Genomic DNA, 22,204 nt, shown 5'->3' with positions numbered 1-22,204 from the left:
TAGTTATGAATAGCTATTGAATTTTTCCAAATGCTTTTTTTGCATCAATTGATGTTATCATATGATTTTTCTTCTTTAACCTATTAATATGATGGATTATATTGATTGATTCTCAAATACTGAATTAATTTCTTGTCTCTCTGAAATAAACACCATTTTGTCATAGTGTACAATTCTTTTCTATATAGCTGAATCCTGTCCTTTAATATTTTGTTCAGAATTTTTGTGCCCATATTCATGAGGCATATTTGTAGTTTTTTCTTTTTATTAATATTGTCTTTGACATTTTTATATTTAGAAGTTCCATTCACTTTTTTTTTTATATCTTCCATTTTTATCCTCATCTTCCCCATTATTTCCCTTCACGTTTTTAACAAATTTCTTATTTATTCACCATCATCTGTTGCTGATATTTCTGGATCTCTGAATTTTGACTGACTTTCCTTCTGGGTATGGATCCCATATTCCTGCTTTTTTTGCACATCTGGTATTTTTTTGTCTGACTGCTGGTCATTGTGAGTTAAGTTTTTGAGTAATTGAATTTCTTTAAAAAGTGCAGGCCTTCTTTGTGGTAAGTAGGTAAGTTACTTGCTGACCTGATTGATTCTTTCAAGGTTTGTTTTGTATTTTGGAAGGTGAAACTCTAGTAGCATTTACAGTAGAGATAATTCTATCCTGCTACTTAGATGTGACCTTTTCCTCTGTGAATGCCCAGGCCGAGGGTGGCGGGGAGGCCAGTGAAATGTGTATTCCAACTTGTGAAAGTTTAAATACTTCCCAGTCCTCTGTGAGCTGTGGGCAGTGTCCATCTTTCCCCCGCTTTGCTCTGCCTGTGGCATTCCAACCGACTCAGGCACGGTACTCAACAACAAACTCAAGGGGTGCAGCGCATCTCGGGTGCTCCTTTACTATGCGGCTCTATCTTCTATGGTGGTCTGTCCTACAAATGATAGCTCAGTCAGTTCAGTCGCTCAGTTGTGTCCGACTCCTTGCGACCCCATGAACCACAGCACGCCAGGCCTCCCTGTCCATCACCAACTCCCGGAGTTCAACCAAACCCATGTCCATTGAGTCGGTGATACCATCCAACCATCTCATCCTCTGTCGTCCCCTTCTCCTCCTGCCCTCAATCTTTCCCAGTATCAGGGTCTTTTCAAATGAGTCAGCTCTTCACATCAGGTGGCCAAAGTATTGGAGTTTCAGCTTCAACATTAGTCTTACCAATGAACACCCAGGACTGATGGACTTTAGGATGGACTGATTGGATCTCGTTGCCGTCCAAGGGACTCTCTACCTGTGTGCTAAGTCCTTTCAGTCATGTCCAACTCTTTGTGACCCTGTGGGCTGTAGCCCACCAGGCTCCTCTGGCCATGGGATTCTCCAGGCAAGAATACTGGAGTGGGTTGCCATGCGCTTCTCCAGGGGATCTCCCAGCCTAGGAGTTGAACCCATGTCTCGTATGCCTCCTGCATTGGCAGGTGGGTTCTTTACCACTAGTACCACCTGTGAAGGCTGAGCTGCTCCAAATTCCAATTATGCCCCTCAGTTCAGCAAAACCACTGTGTTCTAAATTGGTTCCAGGCAGAAAGCCAGGATGGTGTTGGTACTCCGCTGTTTTCTTTCTCTCTCTCAGCAATCAGTTAGGCACTGCCTGTTGTCTAATGTTTTAAAGGTTTTTAAAACATATATATATATATGTTTTGTTCACTTGTTTAATTATTTACAGTGGGAAGGCAAGTCAGGTTCCAGTTACTCCATCATTGTAGAAGTTCCAAGTAATTATTTAGATTCATTTCATCTGAAATAAAATGCTTGTAAAGTATGAAGGTGGAGAAGGCAATGGCACCCCACTCCAGTACTCTTGCCTGGAAAATTCCATGGGCAGAGGAGCCTGGTAGGCTGCAGTCCATGGGCTTGCTAAGAGTCAGACACGACTGAGCGACTTCACTTTCACTTTTCACTTTCCTGCATTGGAGAAGAAAATGGCAACCCACTCCAGTGTTCTTGCCTGGAGAATCCCAGGGACAGGGGAGCCTGGTGGGCTGCTGTCTATGGGGTCGCACAGAGTCAAACACGACTGAAGTGACTTAGCAGCAGCAAGTATGAAGGAGTTATAGTTAAAGCACCCATTCCAGTGCCTGGCACATAGTAGGCTGAAATTTTATAATACTAGATATTATGATTATAATAACTTTCATTGATATCATTCAGTGGAGGCTCTATTAACCCAGGGATTTACTGACAGCAGTGACTTTTGAATACTTATCTTTCTCATTTTAATTTATCCAAGGGAAGCATACAGAATTAAATAATACACTTGTAAATTTGCATAAATACTAGCAAAAGTAATACCTACTATACAGATTGCCTCTTATAAAGTAGCAGATTGAAAAGCAATTGGAAAAGATTTAAAGCTCAGGCTCTGATTTCCAGCCTTAGTCAAGTAGAAATTTCATTTCATATTCTCTTTGCAAATGTTATTCAAGCACAATGATGATTTAAAAGTAATTGATTTTCCCCACTCAAATAAAAAAAGTAAGCAACTCAAGAAAAAAGTAATCTGGCTCAAGGCAGCAAAAGCATAAAGATTTATTAAGTAAACTATGAGTAGAGAAAGATGATATAATGTACTGAAGACTCTTCTACTAAAATAAGTTAGAATGCATATTGCTTGGAGATCAAATGGTGAGGTGTTGAAATGTACATAAAAATATAGTACTCCTAATACAAAGAAACATGAATGAAACCCAATTTACTCCCTATGTGCTCAGTTGCTCAGTCATGTCTGACTCTTTGTGGCCCCATGGACCGTAGCCCACCAGGCTCCTCTGCCCATGGAATTCTCCAGGCAAGAATACTGGAGCAGGGTGCCATGCCCTCCTCCAGGGCATCTTCCAGACCCAGGGATCTAACCCATGTCTCTTGTGTCTCCTGTATTGGCAGGCGGATTCTTAACCACCAGCACCACCCTGGGAAGCCCATTATTTGTAATAAATCTTCACATACTTTGCATAAGACTAATAACAAAGTGCATTATTACTCTGAGGCAAAAAGAGCAGTCATCTTTGAATTTCTCCTGCGTGAAATTTTCCTTGAGTGGCTCCACCATCAGAATCACCACATATTCCTACCCCAAGCATGCAACACTATGAAGACATCAGGTGTAGCAATTAAGGGATAACAATTCAAGTAGAAATGTTGGCATGTTCATGTAAAATAGGCCAGTGGAGTCAATCTAAAGGTATCTTTGAACTGTGAACTGCTCTGAGATTCTTCCTGAGTACCTATGCTGTGGAAATAGCTGCTGGCTATTTGGGCTCCTGACTGGCATGGAGCTTTATCATAAACTAATGTCTGCTGCTGCTGCTGCTGCTGCTAAGTCGCTTCAGTCGTGTCCGGCTCTGTGTGACCCCATAGACGGCAGCCCACCAGGCTCCCCCGTCCCTGGGATTCTCCAGGCAAGAACACTGGAGTGGGTTGCCATTTCCTTCTCCAATGCATGAAAGTGAAAAGTGAAAGTGAAGTCACTCAGTCGTGTCTGACTCTTAGTGACCCCATGGACTGCAGCCTACCAGGCTCCTCCATCCATGGGATTTTCCAGGCAAGAGTACTGGAGTGGGGTGCCATCGCCTTCTCCAAAACTGTCACTGAACCCCAAATATAGCTCTAAGAACACGGTGGTGATGGAAACCAGATTGGGACAGGTTTGGAATTCTCTCTGGGTCCTGGCTCTCTGGTTCCTGGGTCTTAGAGAGTTGATAAATGTCTGTAGAATAAGTTGACCCTATTTTCCCCTGCCATTCTCTCTTCCTACCAAGTCCTTCCAAATTAGTGAGTGCCAAGAAGAGATAAATCTGAGGATCTTGGACTTTTCTCAACTATTTTAGAGCCACTTGGAGCTCCAAGAGCCAAAACATGCATTAGGGCTGCTCTGGACCTGCACTTGGCATTTATCTCCCCAGGAAAGCTCTGGATCTGAGCGGGACTGGACTGACAGCTCTAGGACTGCCCAGAACTTAGGGGATTAGAAGGGTCTGACACTGATGTTAAACTTCTGGAGCACAGTGGGCTTTTGAGTTTTGCTAGGCTAGAAACCATTCCAGGCTTCTCTCATGGAGAATCCCACAGACAGAGGGCCCTGGTGGGTTACAGACCACGGGGTCATTGGACAGGACTGATCGACTGACACTCACTTTCAGGCTGTGGAAGTAGGGAGAAGTCAGGTCATTTCTGTAGCCATTGGTGCAAAGGTGGCCAAACATCTTATTTCAGAATTTGCTGTAATCAGATAGCCGGGGAAAGAGCTATTGTTTAATAAATACCTCAATTAAGCTTGTCTTGCTAAATGGATGGAAAGCAGTACTGATGTGTATATTCGTCAGGGCCTTTGATTTCATCCTTTTATTGTTTCTCAGCACGTTCTTGTTTATATGTCTCTTCAACTAGTCTATACCAAGTAATGCCATTTGTAATAGTTTAGTCTATGTGCTTTTCCAGTCAGAGTGATTGCCCCATTCATAGCAAGACAACCTTTGAAATAGGTTAGTAAGAGGCAATCAATTTCATGTCTTTCCTATTGACATAAATGACTATTTATTGCAGGAAACAAATTCACTTAGACACTGCTGAATTATAATCAACCTAGTAGGACCTGGACGTAGTAAATGTTTCATTTGACAGATTTTACTTTAAAAATAGATGCCAGGTGTGAAAAAAGTGTGAAATGAAACAGACATGAACTATTTTGGTTTGAGATTCTGCCTCTAAAATGGTCTGTGAGTGACATATGGTGGTTTTATAAATGCAAGGTAAACCCGTGGCAGATAGAAAAGCACTTTAACACCAATTAAATAAGCCTGGAAGCAATTACCCAAATACATGCTGAGACATTGCCTTTGAAGATTGACAAAATATTTGATTTTGCTCCTTTGCTTTAATTATGATGATAGCAGTGCTCAGAGATTTTTTTTTTTTAATGTCACCTTTTTCATTTATCTCAACAAATGGAGGTATATTTAGGGAGCTTGGGATTGACATGTACACACTGCTATGTTTAAAGTGAATAACCAACAGGAACCTACTATATATACAGCACAAGGAACTCTGTGCAATGTTGTGTGTCAGTCTGGATGGGAGGGGAGTTTGGGAAAGAATGGATATATGTATATGTATGGGTGAGTCCCTTTGCTGTCCACCTGAAACTGTCACAGCATTGTTAATCGGCTATACTTCAATACAAAATCAAATGTTTTTTGAGAAAAGATAGCAAGAGGTTTCTAAAAAGAGCTTGGCTTTTCTCATTTTCAAACTTGTAAGTGACTACCTCAATCTGAAGTATCCTGTATTCGGTCCTGATGTCACCTCTTTTAGACGTGTACTCATTTAGTGTTGACTCATAGTTTGGCTTTAAATCACACAGAGATGGCTTCATATTGGTAACTTCTAATAACCAGCTATTGCTTGTGAGTTGGCCTTTTGACCACAGTGACATCAGCCCCCGTTCTGGCTTGTTAGTTTAAACCAGGCTTTCTCTGAGAGGGGCAAGGATGCCCCCAGATGTTGGGAGTGGCAACGTGAGGAGCCCAGGTCACAATTTTCATTATGGATGGACCCAAGCAGTGGTGAGCTCCCCTCGGGCACTGTTCCCAGGGAAGATGGGTTAAAGCCTGGGCTCGCCCGAGAGATCACAGCTGTCTTTCCTTAGGTGGGCTTGATGCTCTCCCTGAAGCATATCCCGGGGTTTGGAAAGGAGATTGCATTTGTATTACTGACTCAGGCTAGGCACGCAGCTGCACCCTAGAATTATCCAGAAAATAGTCAGATGTCCAGACATGCACATTCAAATACTTGGCTCCCCCCAAAATCATAAACTGTGAGTTTTTTGGCTTTCCAGAGCTTCAGAAAAACAAATAAGAAGATCCAGCTGATTCCGTCTAAAACAAAATGATTTCTTTAATAAAATCAGGAACCCAGGTTTGTTTCTCCCATAAACCATGAAAGGATTATTCAGACATGGGAATCAGCTTCAGATCATGAATTTGATAGATTAAAGGAGATTCTTTCTACTGGCACCATTTCTTTTCCTTTTTTAAGTTTTACTTGAGTAAAGGATGTCTTGTCTGGAATTCTGGGAGACTTCTGCAACTTTATGCAAACAGCCAGTTGGGCTGCAATGCAGGCGAGCACATGTGCTCAGTCACATCAGTAGTGTCCAACTCTGTGCGACCCTATGAACTGTAGCCCACCAGGCTCTTCTGTCCATGGGATTCTCCAGGCAAAAATACTGGAGTGGGTTGCCCTACCCTCCTCCAGGGGATCTTCCCAACTCAGGGATCAAACCCACATCTCTTATGTCTCCTGCATTGGCAGGTGGGTTCTTTACTACTGGCGCCACCTGGGAAGTCCATGGAGAGCTTGAACCTAGCCCTAGATCTTTGCTGAGCCAGAGAAGTGACAGGGGTCAGGGCCACTGGGACAGCTAGCTGGCTCACTGCTGCTTTCCTTTATCTCCTTAGGGGAAGAGTGTGACATCGACATCAATGAATGTGACAGTAACCCCTGCCATCACGCCGGCACCTGCCTGGACCAGCCCAATGGTTACACCTGCCACTGCCCACATGGCTGGGTGGGAGCAAACTGTGAAATCCGTGAGTATTCCTGCAGCTCAGCCCCTGTGATTTCCCATTCCATTTTCATTCAATGAGAAGAAGAGGCTGACTGCGTCCAGCCAGCCCCACGTCACTCTTAGAAGAGGCAGTAAGGCCCAGAGTGTTACCCTGAGCCCCCTGTGCTTCCCGGGTCCTGGTTGAATATTTTTGCTCACTGCTTTATGCTGCTCCCCATCATTTCTGAGCCTCAATCCAGCCTTCCCACTGGGATGAGAATGTGCCGATGTCATCCCGAGTTCACGGCTGCAAGACAGCCAAAAATGTGCTTAGCAGAGAAGCATTAGAATCCGATCCAAAAAGAGAATCTTTGTGTTGAAAGCATAAATTAAAAGCACACACACACACACAAAGAATGTAAATTCACTTCGCATTTGTATCTTCAAATGTATTAGGTTCCATCAGTTGCCCGGAGAGAAGTCCAGGGAGGATGGGCATCACACAAAACCTGAAAAACATTTTGAGCTGCTTAGGGCGAGGTGTTCTCTACAGATGGACGCACAGAAGTTCGACAGTGTCAGAATTAGGACTATATATGTTCATATGAAAGTCTGGTAGCTTCTAGGATCGAAGTGAAAATGAGAACTGCACTGGAATTGGATTGTTGTTATTTTGTCAATCACTAAAAACTCAACTTTGAATGGTGTTTTTCTTCTCATTTAAATTAGGCAGGGTTGTTGAGTTTGCATATTTCTCCAGGGCCTTCTCGCCTCCTCTTCATCAGGCAAAGACTCTGCTATGTGAGTTTGGAAAGAGGCAGTTATGTAGACATAGCCCTGTCTGTCAGTCTCCCTCCTGGGCTGGCCTGCCTGCTGCCGCTTCTCCTCCAGGTTGTAGTGTTGCAAGAACAGACCCCTCACTGGTGGTTCAGCGCAGGCTTGTCTGCTAATTCTTTGTGTGTGTCTGAAGTGGGGGTGTGGTCAGTTTCCAGAAACCTTTTTATCCACAAATATGGACCATATTCTTCAGCATCAACTTGGCCAGTAAAGGTATTTGCGTTCCTAGCTACTCACTCTTTGTCTCTCATCTTGGCTCAGGGCTTGAGAGAGGAAGAGATGAATTCTTTTTAGGATTCCCCCTTCAATCTTTTCAAATACTCATCCTCAATCTTTTCAAATACCCATATACAGAATGGTCTTAGGGATCCTTGGTCACAATAGGTGAGAAACATTCTGTTGTTGAGGAAAGGGAAGGAAAGAGATTCCAGTGGTACAAATGCTAAGGGCTATGATTCAATGCAGGGTATTAAAACTAAAGTAGGTCCGGGATGAAGGAAATGGCAACCCACTCCAGTGTTCTTGCCTGGAGAATCCCAGGGACGGGGGAGCCTGGTGGGCTGCCATCTATGGGGTCACACAGAGTCGGACACGACTGAAGCGACTTAGCAGCAGCAGCAGCAGTGAGATCTGTTAAAGGAAAGGATCCCAGATTTGGGCCAGCAGGACCTTGGTTCTCGCCCTGGCTGTGGCACTTCTTGTGTTAGTTATGCTGAGCCTCAGAGTACTTATCCAGTACTGATAAGTACATAAGTACTTATTCAGAGTACTTATGAAAATGGGACCCATTTTCATTCTAAAATTTGGTAATTCTGTGAAATGACAAATTTCATGCCTCATGGCAGATCTTGGAGAAGGAAATGGCAACCCACTCCAGTACTCTTGCCTGGAAAATCCCATGGATGGAAGAGCCTGGTAGGCTGCAGTCCATGGGGTCACGAAGAGTTGGACATGACTGAGCGACTTCACTTTCGCTTTTCACTTTCATGCATTGGAGAAGGAAATGGCAACCCACTCCAGTGTTCTTGTCTGGAGAATCCCAGGGACAGAGGAGCCTGGTGGGCTGCCATCTACGGGGTCGCACAGAGTTGGACACAACTGAAGTGACTTAGCAGCAGCAGCAGCAGCAGCATGGCAGATCTATGTATAATTTTAAATTTCTAGTTGTGAAAATAAATATATAGGAGAGGAGAGTATGGATAAGAACTCAGAAACACAAAGGATGCCCTTGAGAAGTTTTGAAGTAAAATTGTATCATTATTAAAAAAAAAATCTAAATTTTACTTCTTTCTGGTGATGATATTATAGGCAAAAGATATACATGGATGGAATAATCAGGATGAAAGGTGACTTCATGTTCTAGTGACATCATATTCTAGCTCTGTGACCTGGACAAATAACTATATCTCAGCCTCATCTTTCTCACTTGTAAAATGGTGATAGAAAAGTTGCTGGGAGGATTAAAATTAAGGATCCTTTGTGTAGATCTCTGGTGTGCAGCAGTAGACACTTAAATAGATGCTAGTTGCCTTTTCTGTTTCTTTCTATGGTACTGTAGCTCTTATACCTTGAGCCAGCTGGCGAGGACTTGCCTTTGACAATCGTGTTTTTAGATGATATATGCCCAGAGCACAGGCCACTCTGAGTCTGTGGATGTGTTGGGCACATCCCAGTACACACAGGGTTCCCTGTTCTCCCAGAATAGCACTTTCCATTTGATGGTCTCACTTGCACCTCTCCATTCAGTCAAAGGTGTTAAAAATAAATGTTATCACAGATAAGGTTCCGTCACATCTCAGTGTTGGTTGCTTCCATCCTTGACCTGACTGTAAGAATGGAGAATGAATGTGTAAGATTTGTGATGACACACAGGTGGAGCTAGTGACCAGTGCTGAGATAAATGGACCTGAATCAAAAGAACAGATCTAAGGGCCAGGAATGAAAGGAAAGTTTGGGCCATGAGTGGGCAGAGATGATATGAGGTCTCTAGTCCTCTATGAGCCATGGAACCCATGGTCTCTGAGTTTCTTTCTAACCTGGAACATCTGTGATTTTCTGAATTGGCTGGAAACCAGGAGGAGGGTGCCTGAAAGATACAAGGTCAGGTTGGTAAATCTCAACAGGAACTCTCAGAAGGAGAACAATGGTGCTGTTAGAGTTACAGACAGTCCTGCTGATTGAGAATCGGCCAGTTGTATACACCGAGTCAATCCTAAAGGAAATCAACCCTGAATATTCGTTGGAAGGACTGATGCTAAAGCTGAAGTTCCAATACTTTGGCCACTTGATACAAAGATCTGACCCGTTGGAAAAGACCCTGATTCTGGGAAAGATCGAAGGCAAAAGAAGAGGGCAGCAGAGGATGAGATGGTTGCATAGCATCACCAACTCAACGGAAATGAATTTGAGTTAACTCCAGGAGATAGTGAAGAACAGAGAAGCCTGGAGTGCTGCAGTCCATGGGGTTGCAAAGAGTTGGACACGACTTAGTGACTGAACAACAACAACAACAGCAACGTATATTGAGCAGTTGAACCTATTGTTAAGCCATTGATTTAATAACATTCTGCGGTTGAGAAGTAGGGGAACAGGGTATCTTGGATTTATGCATTTAGTGAATAATCCAGGGCCTCCTATTGTCAAGGGTCAGGCATCGTTGTTGTTCAGTCGCAACATTGTTGTTGTTGTTCAGTCATGCATAGTGCCCAGGATATAAAGGTTAATGAAGCAGCCCTTGCCTTCAGGATATCATTATCCAAGGGTCGATCCTCATATGTGATGGGAGTCGCTGTATAAGACTTCGCTCAGGCAGCTCCAGGTGCCCAGGCAAAGAGCAAGGTTGGATGTCTGGGGCTTCCTTGTCCCCAAATGCAGGGAATTTAATAATGGTTAAAGAAACCCATCAAACAGTAATATGAGCAGTCTTTATTGTACAGATAGATTCAGTTCTTTGGTTCCCATTTTTATAAACTAGGATTCTTAAAAAACAAAACTGGTTTAGGATTAACATATATACACTACTATATATGGGCTTCCCTAGTGGCTGAAGAATCTACCTGCCAATAGAGGAGATGTGGGTTCGATCCCTGGGTTGGGAAGATCCCCCAGAAAAGGAAATGGCAATCCCCTCCATTATTCCTGCCTGGGAAATCCCATGGACAGAGGAGCCTGTTCATGGTGCTGTACACCTGGAACTAGCACAGCATTGTAAATCAACTATACTGCAATAAGAAAACAAAATAAAATGAATTAATCTTCCTCCCCATCAATACACCCCCACTTCACTCCCCAAAGGTAACAAGTGTTATGCATTTATTATGGATTCCTTCAGATAATTTTAGTCACTGTATAAATCCCATTTTATGGTAGCTCAGCTGGTAAAGAATCGGCCTGAAATGCAGGAGACCTGGGTTCAATCCCTGGGTCAGAAAGTTCCCCTGGAAAAGGAAATGGCAACCCACTCCAGTCTTCTTGCCTGGAGAGTTCCATGGACAAAGGAGCCTGGTGGGCTGCAGTCCACTGGGTTGCAAAGAGTCAGACACGACCGAGCAACTAACACTTTCACTTTCATACACACTGTTCAGCATCTTGCATTTATCCTTAATATATCTTGAATGCTTATCCATATTGACTTAGTACATATTTTCCTCAATTTTTAACATCACACAATGTTTCTTAAATGCTCTATAATTTATTTAATAAGACCCCTGTTGATTGACAAATAACTTTTCAAGTTTTTGGTATTAAAAAGAATAGTAGAGTAAAAATTCTTATATATGTATTTACTTTTGTGAGAATATCAGAGTATTAGTAGGATAAATTCTCAAAAATGGAATAGTCAAATGAAGGGGTCCTTGGACTTTTCACAAGTGTTTATTTATAAATTGACTCTTTGCAAATAAAACGTCTCCTCTTGGCAGCAATGGTGTTGGGGTCTGAGGTTGATTTGCAAATCCCACTTAATCCATAATTACTTTATTAAATACTTTGAACACCACTGACCTCTGGGGAGCAATTGTGGCTAGATGTGGTCTTGCAACCATCACCATCATCCTTCTTCAGAACTCTTTTCATCTTGCAAAACAGTAACTCCCCATACTTCCTCCTCTAGCCCCTGGCAGTCAACTACCTACTTTCCTTCCTTCTTGTTTTCTTCCTTTCTCCCTTTTTTTTTGTTTCTTCCTTCCTTCCGTCACCTACCTCCCACTCCAGCCTCTAGTAACTACCATTCCACTTTGGGTTTTTTTCCTTTATGTTGCGCATGTAACTGACATCATACAATATTTATCTTTCTGTGTCTGGTCTGTTTCACTCAGCAGAATGTCCTCCAGTTCATCTATGAGGTTGTAAATGGAAGGGGCATCTTTTCAAAGATGCAAATCTAAATCCCTCAGACCCTCCTTCCCACCATTGTTTCCATCCTTTTCACAGCAAGCCGCTATTGAAATACATTAATGACTAAAGACCAAAGGCCATGCTATCGCCTGGTGGAAGCTGCAGGACTGCCCCTGCACTGAGGGGAGGTGCCCCCTCCTCACTCGGCCACTCTCCGCTTCGCTACCTGCGGGCAAGCAGCCACCCTGTCCTCCTTCCAGTCCCTCACTCTGCTCTCCACTCCTCCCAGGCCTTTGCCTGGGTCAGCCTTCCCTTCTGTCCCCTCCATCCCCTGCTAATATGTACTCCCCCTTAGAGCCCTGCTTGCTGTGGACCCCACCATGAAAGCTCTCCTCATTCCCCAGTTAGATGGCACAGCTTTTGTCCCCTCCCGAGGCACTGTCGCCTTGGTCCCTCGTGGCTTAGCATGCTTTCGCTTCCACATCTCTGAAAAGACTAGGGGATCCATGTGCACACTATTCTCTAAGTTTTGCCTTGCTCCTTATCCCAGGCATCCAGCATGAGGCCTGGCACATAGTACATGCTGTTGTTGTTCAGTCCCTAAGTCGTGTCTGACTCTTTGTGACCCCATGGACTGCAGCACGCCAGGCTTTCCTGTCCTTTGCCATCTCCCAGAGTTTGCTCAAACTCATGACCATTGAGTCAGTGATGCTGTTTAACTATCTCATTGTCTGCCTGCCCCTTCTGCTCTTGCCCTCAATCTTTCCCAGCATCGGGGTCTTTTCCAATGAGCTGGCTCTTTGAATTAGGTGACTAAAGTATTGGCACTTCAGCATCAGTCCATATAGTACATAGTAGTTGCTTACTGATACTTGTTCAGTAATAGGATCACTATGAGGGATTCAAGCTCTGCCTTCTGTTCCCTCCCCTCCTGCCTCTTCTGAAGGTTAACAAGGGTGTTCACTTTTCCCAGTCTCATTGACTACTTTGGTTGTCAAGCTAACTTTTAGCTACAGAAAATATAAAGAAATTTGAAATCCCTCCTCACAGTTATCCTAGGCAATAGATGGTTCCAAAATTCTCTAGCTATCTAAGTGACATCTACCTAAAAGACATTTTTCAGTTCAGTTTAGTTCAGTTCAGTCACTCAGTCGTGTCCGACTCTGCGACCCCTGAATTGCAGTACGCCAGGCCTCCCTGTCCATCACCAACTCCAGGAGTTCACTCAAACTCATGTCCATCGAGTCAGTGATGCCATCCAGCCATCTCATCCTCTGTCGTCCCCTTCTCCTCCTGCCCCCAATCCCTCCCAGCATCAGAGTCTTTTCCAATGAGTCAACTCTTTGCATGAGGTGGCCAAAGTGCTGGAGTTTCAGCTTTAGCGTCATTCCTTCCAAAGAACACCCAGGACCGATCTCCTTTAGAATGGACTGGTTGGGTTTCCTTGCAGTCCAAGGGACTCTCAAGAGTCTTCTCCAATACCACAGTTCAAAAGCATCAATTCTTCAGTGCTCAGCTTTCTTCAGTCCAACTCTCACATCCATACATGATTACTGGAAAAACCATAGACTTTTACTCGCTTTCAAACTTTTTTAAAGTATGATTGGGGCATAGACTTGGATTATTCTAATATTGAATGCTTTGCCTTGGGAAGGAACTGAGATCATTCTATTTTGAGATTGTGCCCAAATACTGCATTTCGGACTCTTTTGTTGACTATGAAGGCTACGGCATTTCTTCTAAGGGATTTTTGCCCACAGTAGTAGATATAATGGTCATCTGAATTAAATTCACCCATTCCAGTCCATTTTAGTTCACTGTTTTCCTAAGATGCTGATGTTCACTCTTACCATCTCCTTCTTGTGATTAGTTGCTCAGTCATGTTTGACTCTTTGCGACCCCATGGACTGCAGCCCACCATGCTCCTCTGTCTGTGGGATTCTCCAGGACAGAATACTGGAGTGGGTTGCTGTTTCCTTCTCCAGGGCATCTCCTTCTTGACCACATACAATTTACCTTGATTCATGGACCTCACATTCCAGGTTCCTATGCAGTATTGTTCTTTACGATGTGACTTTAATTTCACCACCAGATACATCCACAATTGAGCGTTGTTTCTACATTGGCCCAGCCTCTTCATTCCTTTTGGAGCTATTAGCAATTGCCCTCCCCTCTTCCCCAGTAGCATATTGGACACCTTCCAACCTGGGGGTCTCATCTTCTGATGTCATATCTTTTTGACTTTTCATACTGTTCATGGGATTCTTGCGGCAGGAATACTGGAGTGGTTTGCCATTCCCTCCTCCAGTAGACCACATTTTGTCAGAACTCTTCACTGTGACCCATCTATCTTGGGTGACCCTGCACAGCATGGCTCATAGCTTCATTGAGTTAGACAAGCCTCTTCGCCAAGACAAGGCTGTGATCCATGAAGGGGTTTTAAATACAGAGGTAGACAAATAATTTGACTAGATTCACCCAGGTAAGTGAAAGAAACACAGATACAGGTTATGTATTTTAGAATTAAATTTACCAATCGATCGAGGTCTCTTTTTGGTGGAGGAGAGATGGTCAGTGGGTCAGCTTGGTGGCTGACTGTGTTTTTACCTTGAGCAGAGGCTCTGAGTCCAGCTCCTACGTAGCTCCTACTTTAGGACCCATTGAAATCTTAAAGGTGACAGCACTTCAGGAAATAACAAACCTCAAGCAAATTGAGTTTATGCTGAAATGCAAATGCTCCCTGAGACCCAGGAAGGACTGTGACATTTTCCCTGAATAGCTTGTGTGTGTGTGTTCCTGGTCATGTACCTGCCGGGGCTGGTGAGGTCATGCCGTCCAGTGTGTTCTGCTGCATGGTTCTTCCCTGAGCTCTGCAGTAGCCGACATAGTAAATGATTCCTGCCTTGGGACTCCTGGGATGTGGTGCAGCGATCTGGGAGTGGTAGCTGCAGCCACCTGCTGCTGACATATCCTCTGCCTCGCAGACCAAATGTTGAATTGATTAAGATTCAGCCTGGCTACTAACCCAATTACTGTGCAAAGCAGCCATATTCACTTATCAGACAAGTTTTAGATGACAGTTTAAGGCGGAAAGAGCAAAGAGAAAGAGAAGATGGGGAGAAACAGAGGTTTCAGGAGAAATCTGGGGATATTTTTTTCAAAAGTCTAAACAGCTTGGAATTCAGAGTTTGGGGAAATAGAACAGATGGTCAGAAATACAAATGGTTTAGACAGCCCATCAGGCCTGGGGCAGTGAGCCCAGCACAAAACCTAGCACAGTTGTTTGTTTTCCTGCGAGAGTGGCCCTGTGCAATTGTGCACTGGCTGTGTATATGCCATCAGTGTGATGCGTGAGCCATTTTCATGAAGGTGTGCATCAAGAATTCCCGTGGCAGCCATAGCAATCAGATCTGAGCGCTCCACCAGGCTAGAGTAGAAACAGTATTGGCTGCCCTTGTGATGATGCTCAGTGAGTGTTATAGCACTCTCCATGAGCCCTGGACTGCAGCCTACAACTGGATTTTTCAGAGAATGTTGAAATACTTGGAAATCAAGTGAGTCATGTTCGTTTTCAGCCAGAACGATGACTTGTCTCTCTCCATGTGCACCAGGTATTGCCAAATGAAACGGCTGCCAGTCGGGATCGAGTCTTGGTTTCACAAAACACCTCCTCTCTTCCATTGCGAGCATTTATTTGCAGTGATTTATGTCCTTTCTGTCTGCCTGTGTGTGAGTTGGCTCACACAGCACGGTGAATGCACAAATGGGCAGTCTTCTTGTTCCACGGGCTGTGTGAGCTTGGGTAGACAGACTCAAATGGCAAAACCAGTCTTCAAGGGCCGTGGTGAAAAACTCAGGAGCCAGACGATCTGGACACAAACTCAGAAGTCACTTCATTCGCCCAGGTCTTCTCAAGCTCTCAGGAACCACGCAGGCTCAGGGCACGAGTCAGTTTCCCATTAGGCTTCTTGGAAAATGGTCTGCACACTCGGATCCTTGTTTGGCTGTTTACTTGTGCTCTTTTGAAGGCTGTAACTTTTCAAGGGAAAGAATAGCTGATTCTGAGACTCCAGTGTCCCTGAAGATGTCCCTGGGATGAGAGTATGAAGACTCAGAGGTCACAGATACTTTCACCTAAAAGAGAACAGTGGAAAGAGGCCTGAGGATTTCACAGGAAGTAAAGTGTAAAGTGGAGAAGGCAATGGCAACCCACTCCAGTACTCTTGCCTGGAAAATCCCATGGACGGAGGAGCCTGGTGGGCTGCAGTCCATGGGGTCACGACGAGCTGGACACGACTGAACAACTTCACTTTCATGCATTGGAGAAGGAAATGGCAACCCACTCCAGTGTTCTTGCCTGGAGAATCCCAGAGACGGGGGAGCCTGGTGGGCTGCCGTCTATGGGGTCGCACAGAATCGGATACAACTGAAGCGACTTAGCAGCAGCAGCAAAGTGTAAGGTGAAGTTGCTCAGTCACGTCTGACTCTTTGTGACCCCATGGACTGTAGCCTGCCAAGCCCCTTTGTCTATGGGATTTTCCAAGCAAGAATACTGGAGGGGGTTGCCATTCACAGGAAGACAGACCTATTTTCACCCATACCTTAGTCTCATTTCCAAGCACCCAGAGTCCTAATGTGGAAATGATGGCCTGGAAAGGGTGCTGGTGGAAGTGGTAGAGTGGGTAAAGTAGAAAAGACAACCCTTTTCCCATGGAAGTTTAGCTTCTGTTTGGTCTTAACCTAGCCCCTTTTCACCTTCGTGACTTCCTTTCAAATCCTGGTCATGGTATCTGGATCATTCCGTTTGTTTGCAAGTTTGTAAACAGGACATAATTTGACACTCTTGACCTGTGCCAGACACAGAGACTATGCCCCATCCATCTACTTTTTTCTTGCCTGTCCAGGTTGGTGTTTTTTGAATGGGCACAGGGCAGTGCTCAGTAATCTTCAGCTCAGAGTGTGCCCTGAGGACACCATCCTCCTCCTCAGTATCCTTCCTTTTTCCACCACTACCAGGACCACCACCACCCATCACGTGCCTGGCAGTGGACTTCCTTTTCTTTACATGTTTTCTAACTTATTCTCCCAACATGTCCATAGGGTATATGTTATAATTGTTGTCTTATAAATGAAGAAACTGACGTTCAGGGAGGTCAAGCCAGTGTTGCAGCTGGGGACTGTCCCTGGTGGTTCAGTGGTTAAGAATCCACACGCCAATGCCAGAGACATGGGTTCAATTCCTAGTCCGCGAAGATCCCACATGCCTCAGAGAAGTTAATAAGCCCATGAGCCACAACTACAGAGCTCCAGCTCTAGGGCCTGCATGTCACAACTATTGAAGTGCACACACCATGGGGCCCATGCTCTGCAGCAAGAGAAGCCACTACAGTGAAAAGCCCTCCAATGAGAAGCCCTCACACGGCAACTAGAGAGTAGTCTCCGTTCATTGCAACTAGAGAAAGCCCGCATGCAGCAATGAAGACCCAGTGCAACCAAAAATAATAAATACGTAAAATGTTTAAAAAATACTGCAGCTGCGATGAAAGCAAGGTTAGTGTAATCCCAAAGCTCACATAACTTCCACTAGTTATGCTAGAAGATAATCTCATGGGTGTTTTCTTCAAATGGCTTATCACTTATTTTTTATTATAAAAAGACTATATTCTTTTTTAAAAAAGCTGAAGACTGAGACATATAAAGGATATTAAAATCACATGTAATCATGCTTTTCAGAGATCACTGTTGTTAGCACCCTGCTGTGTGAGGCAGAGGCTGAGAAGTTGGACCTGGAGTTACAGTCAACACTCTCACCCAGGAAGTGGTGTCAGTTTCTAAGCTTTATCTATAGCAATGGGGAGAAAGAATGATATAGTTTCTTGTGGTTGCGCTGATCAAATGAGATGTTTTCAAAAAGCTTAGCATAGTAAGAACACAACATAGGTTCATCACTATCATTGCTCCATCCTGAGCTTTTCTGTATATAGATAGACTTTGGAAGCTCATCTGAAACTTCCCTGGTCACTCAGATGGTAAAGCGTCTGCCTATAATGCGGGAGACCCTGGTTCAATCCCTGGATCGGGAAGGAAATGGCAACCCACTCTAGTATTCGTGCCTGGAAAATCCCATGGACGGAGGAGCCTGTTGGGCTATAGAGTCGGACATGACTGAGTGACTTCACTTTTGGAAGCTCATATGTGATTGTAGTATACCACTAGGTTCTGTTTGGTAACCTTTTTTTATTCTTTTGCTACTTGATGAGTAGCTCTCCATCTCACTAGGCCTTCTTTGGCAGCTCAGCAGTAAAGAATCCATCTGCAATGCAGGAGATGTGTGTTCAACCCCTGGAACAGGAAGATCCCTTGGAGAATGAAATGGCAACCCTCTCCAGTATTCTTGCCTGGGAAATCCCCTGGACAAAGGAGGCTGATGGGCTATAGTCCACAGGGTCACAAAGAGTGAGACACAACTTAGAGACTAAACACAACAATAAAATCATCTCACTAAGAGTTGAATATTTATGTTTCCTATTTTTCCATGTTTGTGAATTGTGTTGTCTGTTGGTGGGGTGGAGAGAGGATATGGGATTGAGGAACTCTAGCTATATCTGTAATATTTAAAAAATTTTTTTTAATTATGAAAGTATGATAACACATTTACAGGAGTTGAAAAATACAGGACAAGGTTACATACAGTTGCACTATATATTACAATTATTTTTTTAAGTAGATAAATTAAGATTTTTAGTTGGAGTTTCAATATCGAACTCTCAAAATTAATAGAATGACTCTACAGGGAAGTAGAAGGATATATTAAACCTGCAAAGCACTGTGAACCAGTTCAACATAAGATTTATACAGTTTTCACACAACAGTAGGATACAAATTCTATTCAGGTTCCCATAGACTGTAAACTGCGTGTGTGTGAAGTCAACTTCAGTCGTGTCCGACTCTTTGCAACCCTGTGGACTGTAGCCTGCCAGGCTCCTCTGTCTATGGGATTCTCCAGGCAAAGATGCTGGAATGGGGTGCCATTTCTTCCTCCAGGGGATCTTTCCAACCCAGAGATCAAACCTGGGTCTATTACATCTTTACCACTAGTGCCACCTGGGAAGCCCTAGACTATAAACTAGAAGACACTAAAGCATATCGAGGGATAACACCAGATGCAGAAATTTCATGGTCTAAAGGTACTGAAATCATCCAGACTCTGTTCTCTTATCACTGTGGAATTATGTTAGAAATCAGTATCAAAAGGTATTTGAAAATAATCCACATATTTTTAAGTACAGTGTGATGTAGAGATCTTCAACTTAGCCATTGAAAGTTTCAATAAAGTTAGACTGAAAAAAAACACAGAGGGTGATTGCAGAGAAGAAAGCATTTAAATGAAAAATTAGTATCAAAATGAGAAATTAATATTAAAGATGCTTTAAATAGAATCCCATGTATTTGTAAGTTAAATGTCCACTTTTAAATATTGGGTGTATCTAAGAAGTCATCACAAGGAAAATTAGAAAATATTTGTTATAGAGTAAAAATGAAAAGAGAATTTACCAGAATTAGTTGCATGCAGCTGAAGTTGCTCAGTGGAATTAAATACCATGTGGAGTCTTGAATAAGAGATGAAAACAAATAATGGACACTAGCATAAAATTTTGTGAAATTTGAATAAAATCTGTATATTAGTTAATAATACTGTATCATTTGTTAATTTCCTGGTTTTTGTTTTTGTTTTTTTATAGCATGGTATTTTTTTATATTCTCAGAATTGGATTAGAAGTTTCAAGCCTCATTCAAAAATTGTTTTAAATCACTAAGATAATTTTTTTAGCATTTCAGCAGTTACACTAGATTTTATTTGTAACATTTCATTTATTAAAAAAAAAACATAAACATTTAAAGCAAAGAAGGTAAAATATGAACATATGTTAACTTTGAGCAGGGAATACATCTGGGTCTGTGCTTATTTTCTGAACTTATTTCTAAATGTGTGATAGTTGATAATCTAACATTTGAAAATTGTGCTTCTGAGATGAACATCTTTGTACACAGGGCTTTATACATTTTTTAGGACCATTTTCTCAGCAAAAATTCTGAAAATTGGAATTTCTGGGTCAAAGGATACTCCACACAGGAGTTGTATATCAGTTCACACAGTCCGTATTTCTGCACCCTTGTCTACTGTGGTTATCAAAATTTTAAGATAATATTTGGGAACTGATGTAGGACTTGCATAGTTAAAAAAAATTATGAAGCCAAGCAATTTTCTACTTATATTTCCTTGGTGAATTCCTTTTTATATTCTTTACCCATTTTTCTATGACATGTTCCTGGTTTTTCTTAGTGATTTGTAAGAGGTCTTTATATATTAAGGATGTTAATAAATATCCTGTAGCCCACCAGGCTCCTCTGTCCATGGGGTTTCCCAGGCAAGAATACTGGAGTGGGTTGCCATCTGGATTATCCATAGAAAATAATCCTTTGCAGTTTGGACAGCTCTTATATTTTATGTTCCTAGTGTGAGGACAGGGAAGTCCTTCCCCTTCAAAAGGCCCCAGCTGATACACAGGCGTTTGCTTGTTTTCACCTTCAGACCTCCAGTGGAAGTCCGGGCACATGGCAGAGAGTCTAACCAACATGCCTCGGCACTCTCTCTACATCATCATCGGCGCCCTCTGCGTTGCCTTCATCCTGATGCTCATCATCTTGATTGTGGGGATTTGCCGCATCAGCCGCATTGAGTACCAGGGCTCTGCCCGGCCGGCTTATGAGGACTTCTACAACTGCCGCAGCATCGACAGCGAGTTCAGCAACGCCATCGCCTCCATCCGGCATGCCAGGTGAGTGGCGTGAGTCAGCATGCTAGGTGCCAGGCTTGTATTATGGACGGGACTTCACGTCTGCAAGGGGGATTTCAAAGAATAAAGCATAGATTCGAGGTAGCATTGGGGGGACCAGATAATTAGACTGCTTTATAAACAAACCCCTTTAATTTGCTGCTAACTTTCTGTTTTCATTGAATACATTCATTCGTTTAATTTGTGTTTATCTCTGCTATAAACATTTGAAACAGGTTTTGATTATTTCTTTTTGAAATGTGTTTAGCTGTGTTGTTCTTCAGTGTGACTATAAATGATCACATCTGATTTAAGGGCTTAGTTAAAGAAAGTCACATAGCAGTCATTCTGTTAGAGTTCTTATTGTATAAAATAGTGTCTGGGGGAAAGATTCCTGGAGAGACAGGAGTTAGTGTGGTATAGAAATAGCCTGAGTCAGGCTGTCAGACATCTGACATTAAGTCCAACTGCTCCATTACCTGATTATAGTTTAGGTAGATGATTCAACCTTCCACAAATACAGTTCCTTCAACGGTAGGAAGGGAGAACTACCTCCTTAAAGAGTTATGACAATCAAATTATAGATAGTAAAGGATTGTATAAACAGATAATGCCATATTTACTTCTCCAATGTATTACAGCATGTGAAAAAATCATCTAATTTTGTTGATTTTGGTCAGGAATATTTACTATCAAAATGATAGTGATATTGAATGTTAAAACACCATCTTTTCCTTTAATTGGTAGAACAATCTAAAGCACCTGATTCAGAAAGCCAATGTGCTATAGCAAAAAGAGGGCTGAGCTCGGTGTCTTAAGATTGGACCTCCAGGGAACTATTACCTGTATAATCTTTGTTGGGATGTTGTGACCGATATTGTTCGAGGAACAAGCAGATCCAAATTCTGTCTGAATGCAATAGAAGTTCAGAAGGTCAGAAGGTTCAGTTCAGTGTAGTTCAGTTGCTCAGTTGTGTCCAGCTCTTTGCGACCCCGTGGACTGCAGCACTCCAGGCCTCTCTGTCCATCACCAACTCCCGGAGTCAGAAAGTTAGCCTTCTTCAAAAGGAAACTCCAAACCCAGGGCTCACATCTTTTAGGATGAGTCCAGTGGAAATAAAAACCAGAACCTGGGTTCCAGGGAAAGAGCCAGTGGAAGAGAGAAGTTGGGGGACTTAGGGCATCTGTCCCAAAGCCAAAGGCAACTTCCTTGTAGGAGCAGCACTATCCCCATTTCTGTAACTTTGAGAGAGCAAGGAGGATTCAACCCTCTTCCACATCAGGCTCCACACATCAGCCTTTGTCACGGACCTCATTTTAGAATCAACTCAGCAACACAGCTTCCGGGAAACCCTGAAATGAATCCCTGCAGATGTCTTCTAGTTTAGTTAATCTTTCCTCTTGCACAAAGGGCAGTGGGATTTATTACTGTATGTCCAGTGGGTCCTGGCACGTGGTAGACCTCACTAAAATGTAAGGTCTGAAATGAATGGATGATTCTCGGTGAGGGGTTGGCACAGGATGTCTTGATCTGCCTGAGAAATAGATTCATCACAGGGCACCAGCGTAGTCAGTGGTACCAGCTTGCAGGA

At 43.2% G+C, this 22,204-nt stretch overlaps 1 protein-coding gene across 1 annotated transcript in view; it reads left to right on the top strand.

Annotated features, from left to right (window-relative positions):
- The window catches only part of DNER (delta/notch like EGF repeat containing), a 390,362-nt gene that overhangs the window by 359,742 nt on the left and 8,416 nt on the right, over positions 1–22,204 (top strand). The window contains exons 11-12 of the mRNA XM_061387371.1: positions 6,516–6,647; positions 20,370–20,616. Of these exons, the coding sequence (XP_061243355.1) occupies positions 6,516–6,647; positions 20,370–20,616 (379 nt within the window). The remainder of the gene's footprint in view (positions 1–6,515; positions 6,648–20,369; positions 20,617–22,204) is intronic.

Source organism: Bos javanicus, chromosome 2 (genome assembly GCF_032452875.1).
Source record: "Bos javanicus breed banteng chromosome 2, ARS-OSU_banteng_1.0, whole genome shotgun sequence".
NCBI classification, from domain to species: Eukaryota; Metazoa; Chordata; class Mammalia; order Artiodactyla; family Bovidae; genus Bos; species Bos javanicus.
The sequence above is the reverse complement of the archived record's forward strand: the minus strand, read 5'-3'. Positions and strand labels throughout refer to the sequence as shown.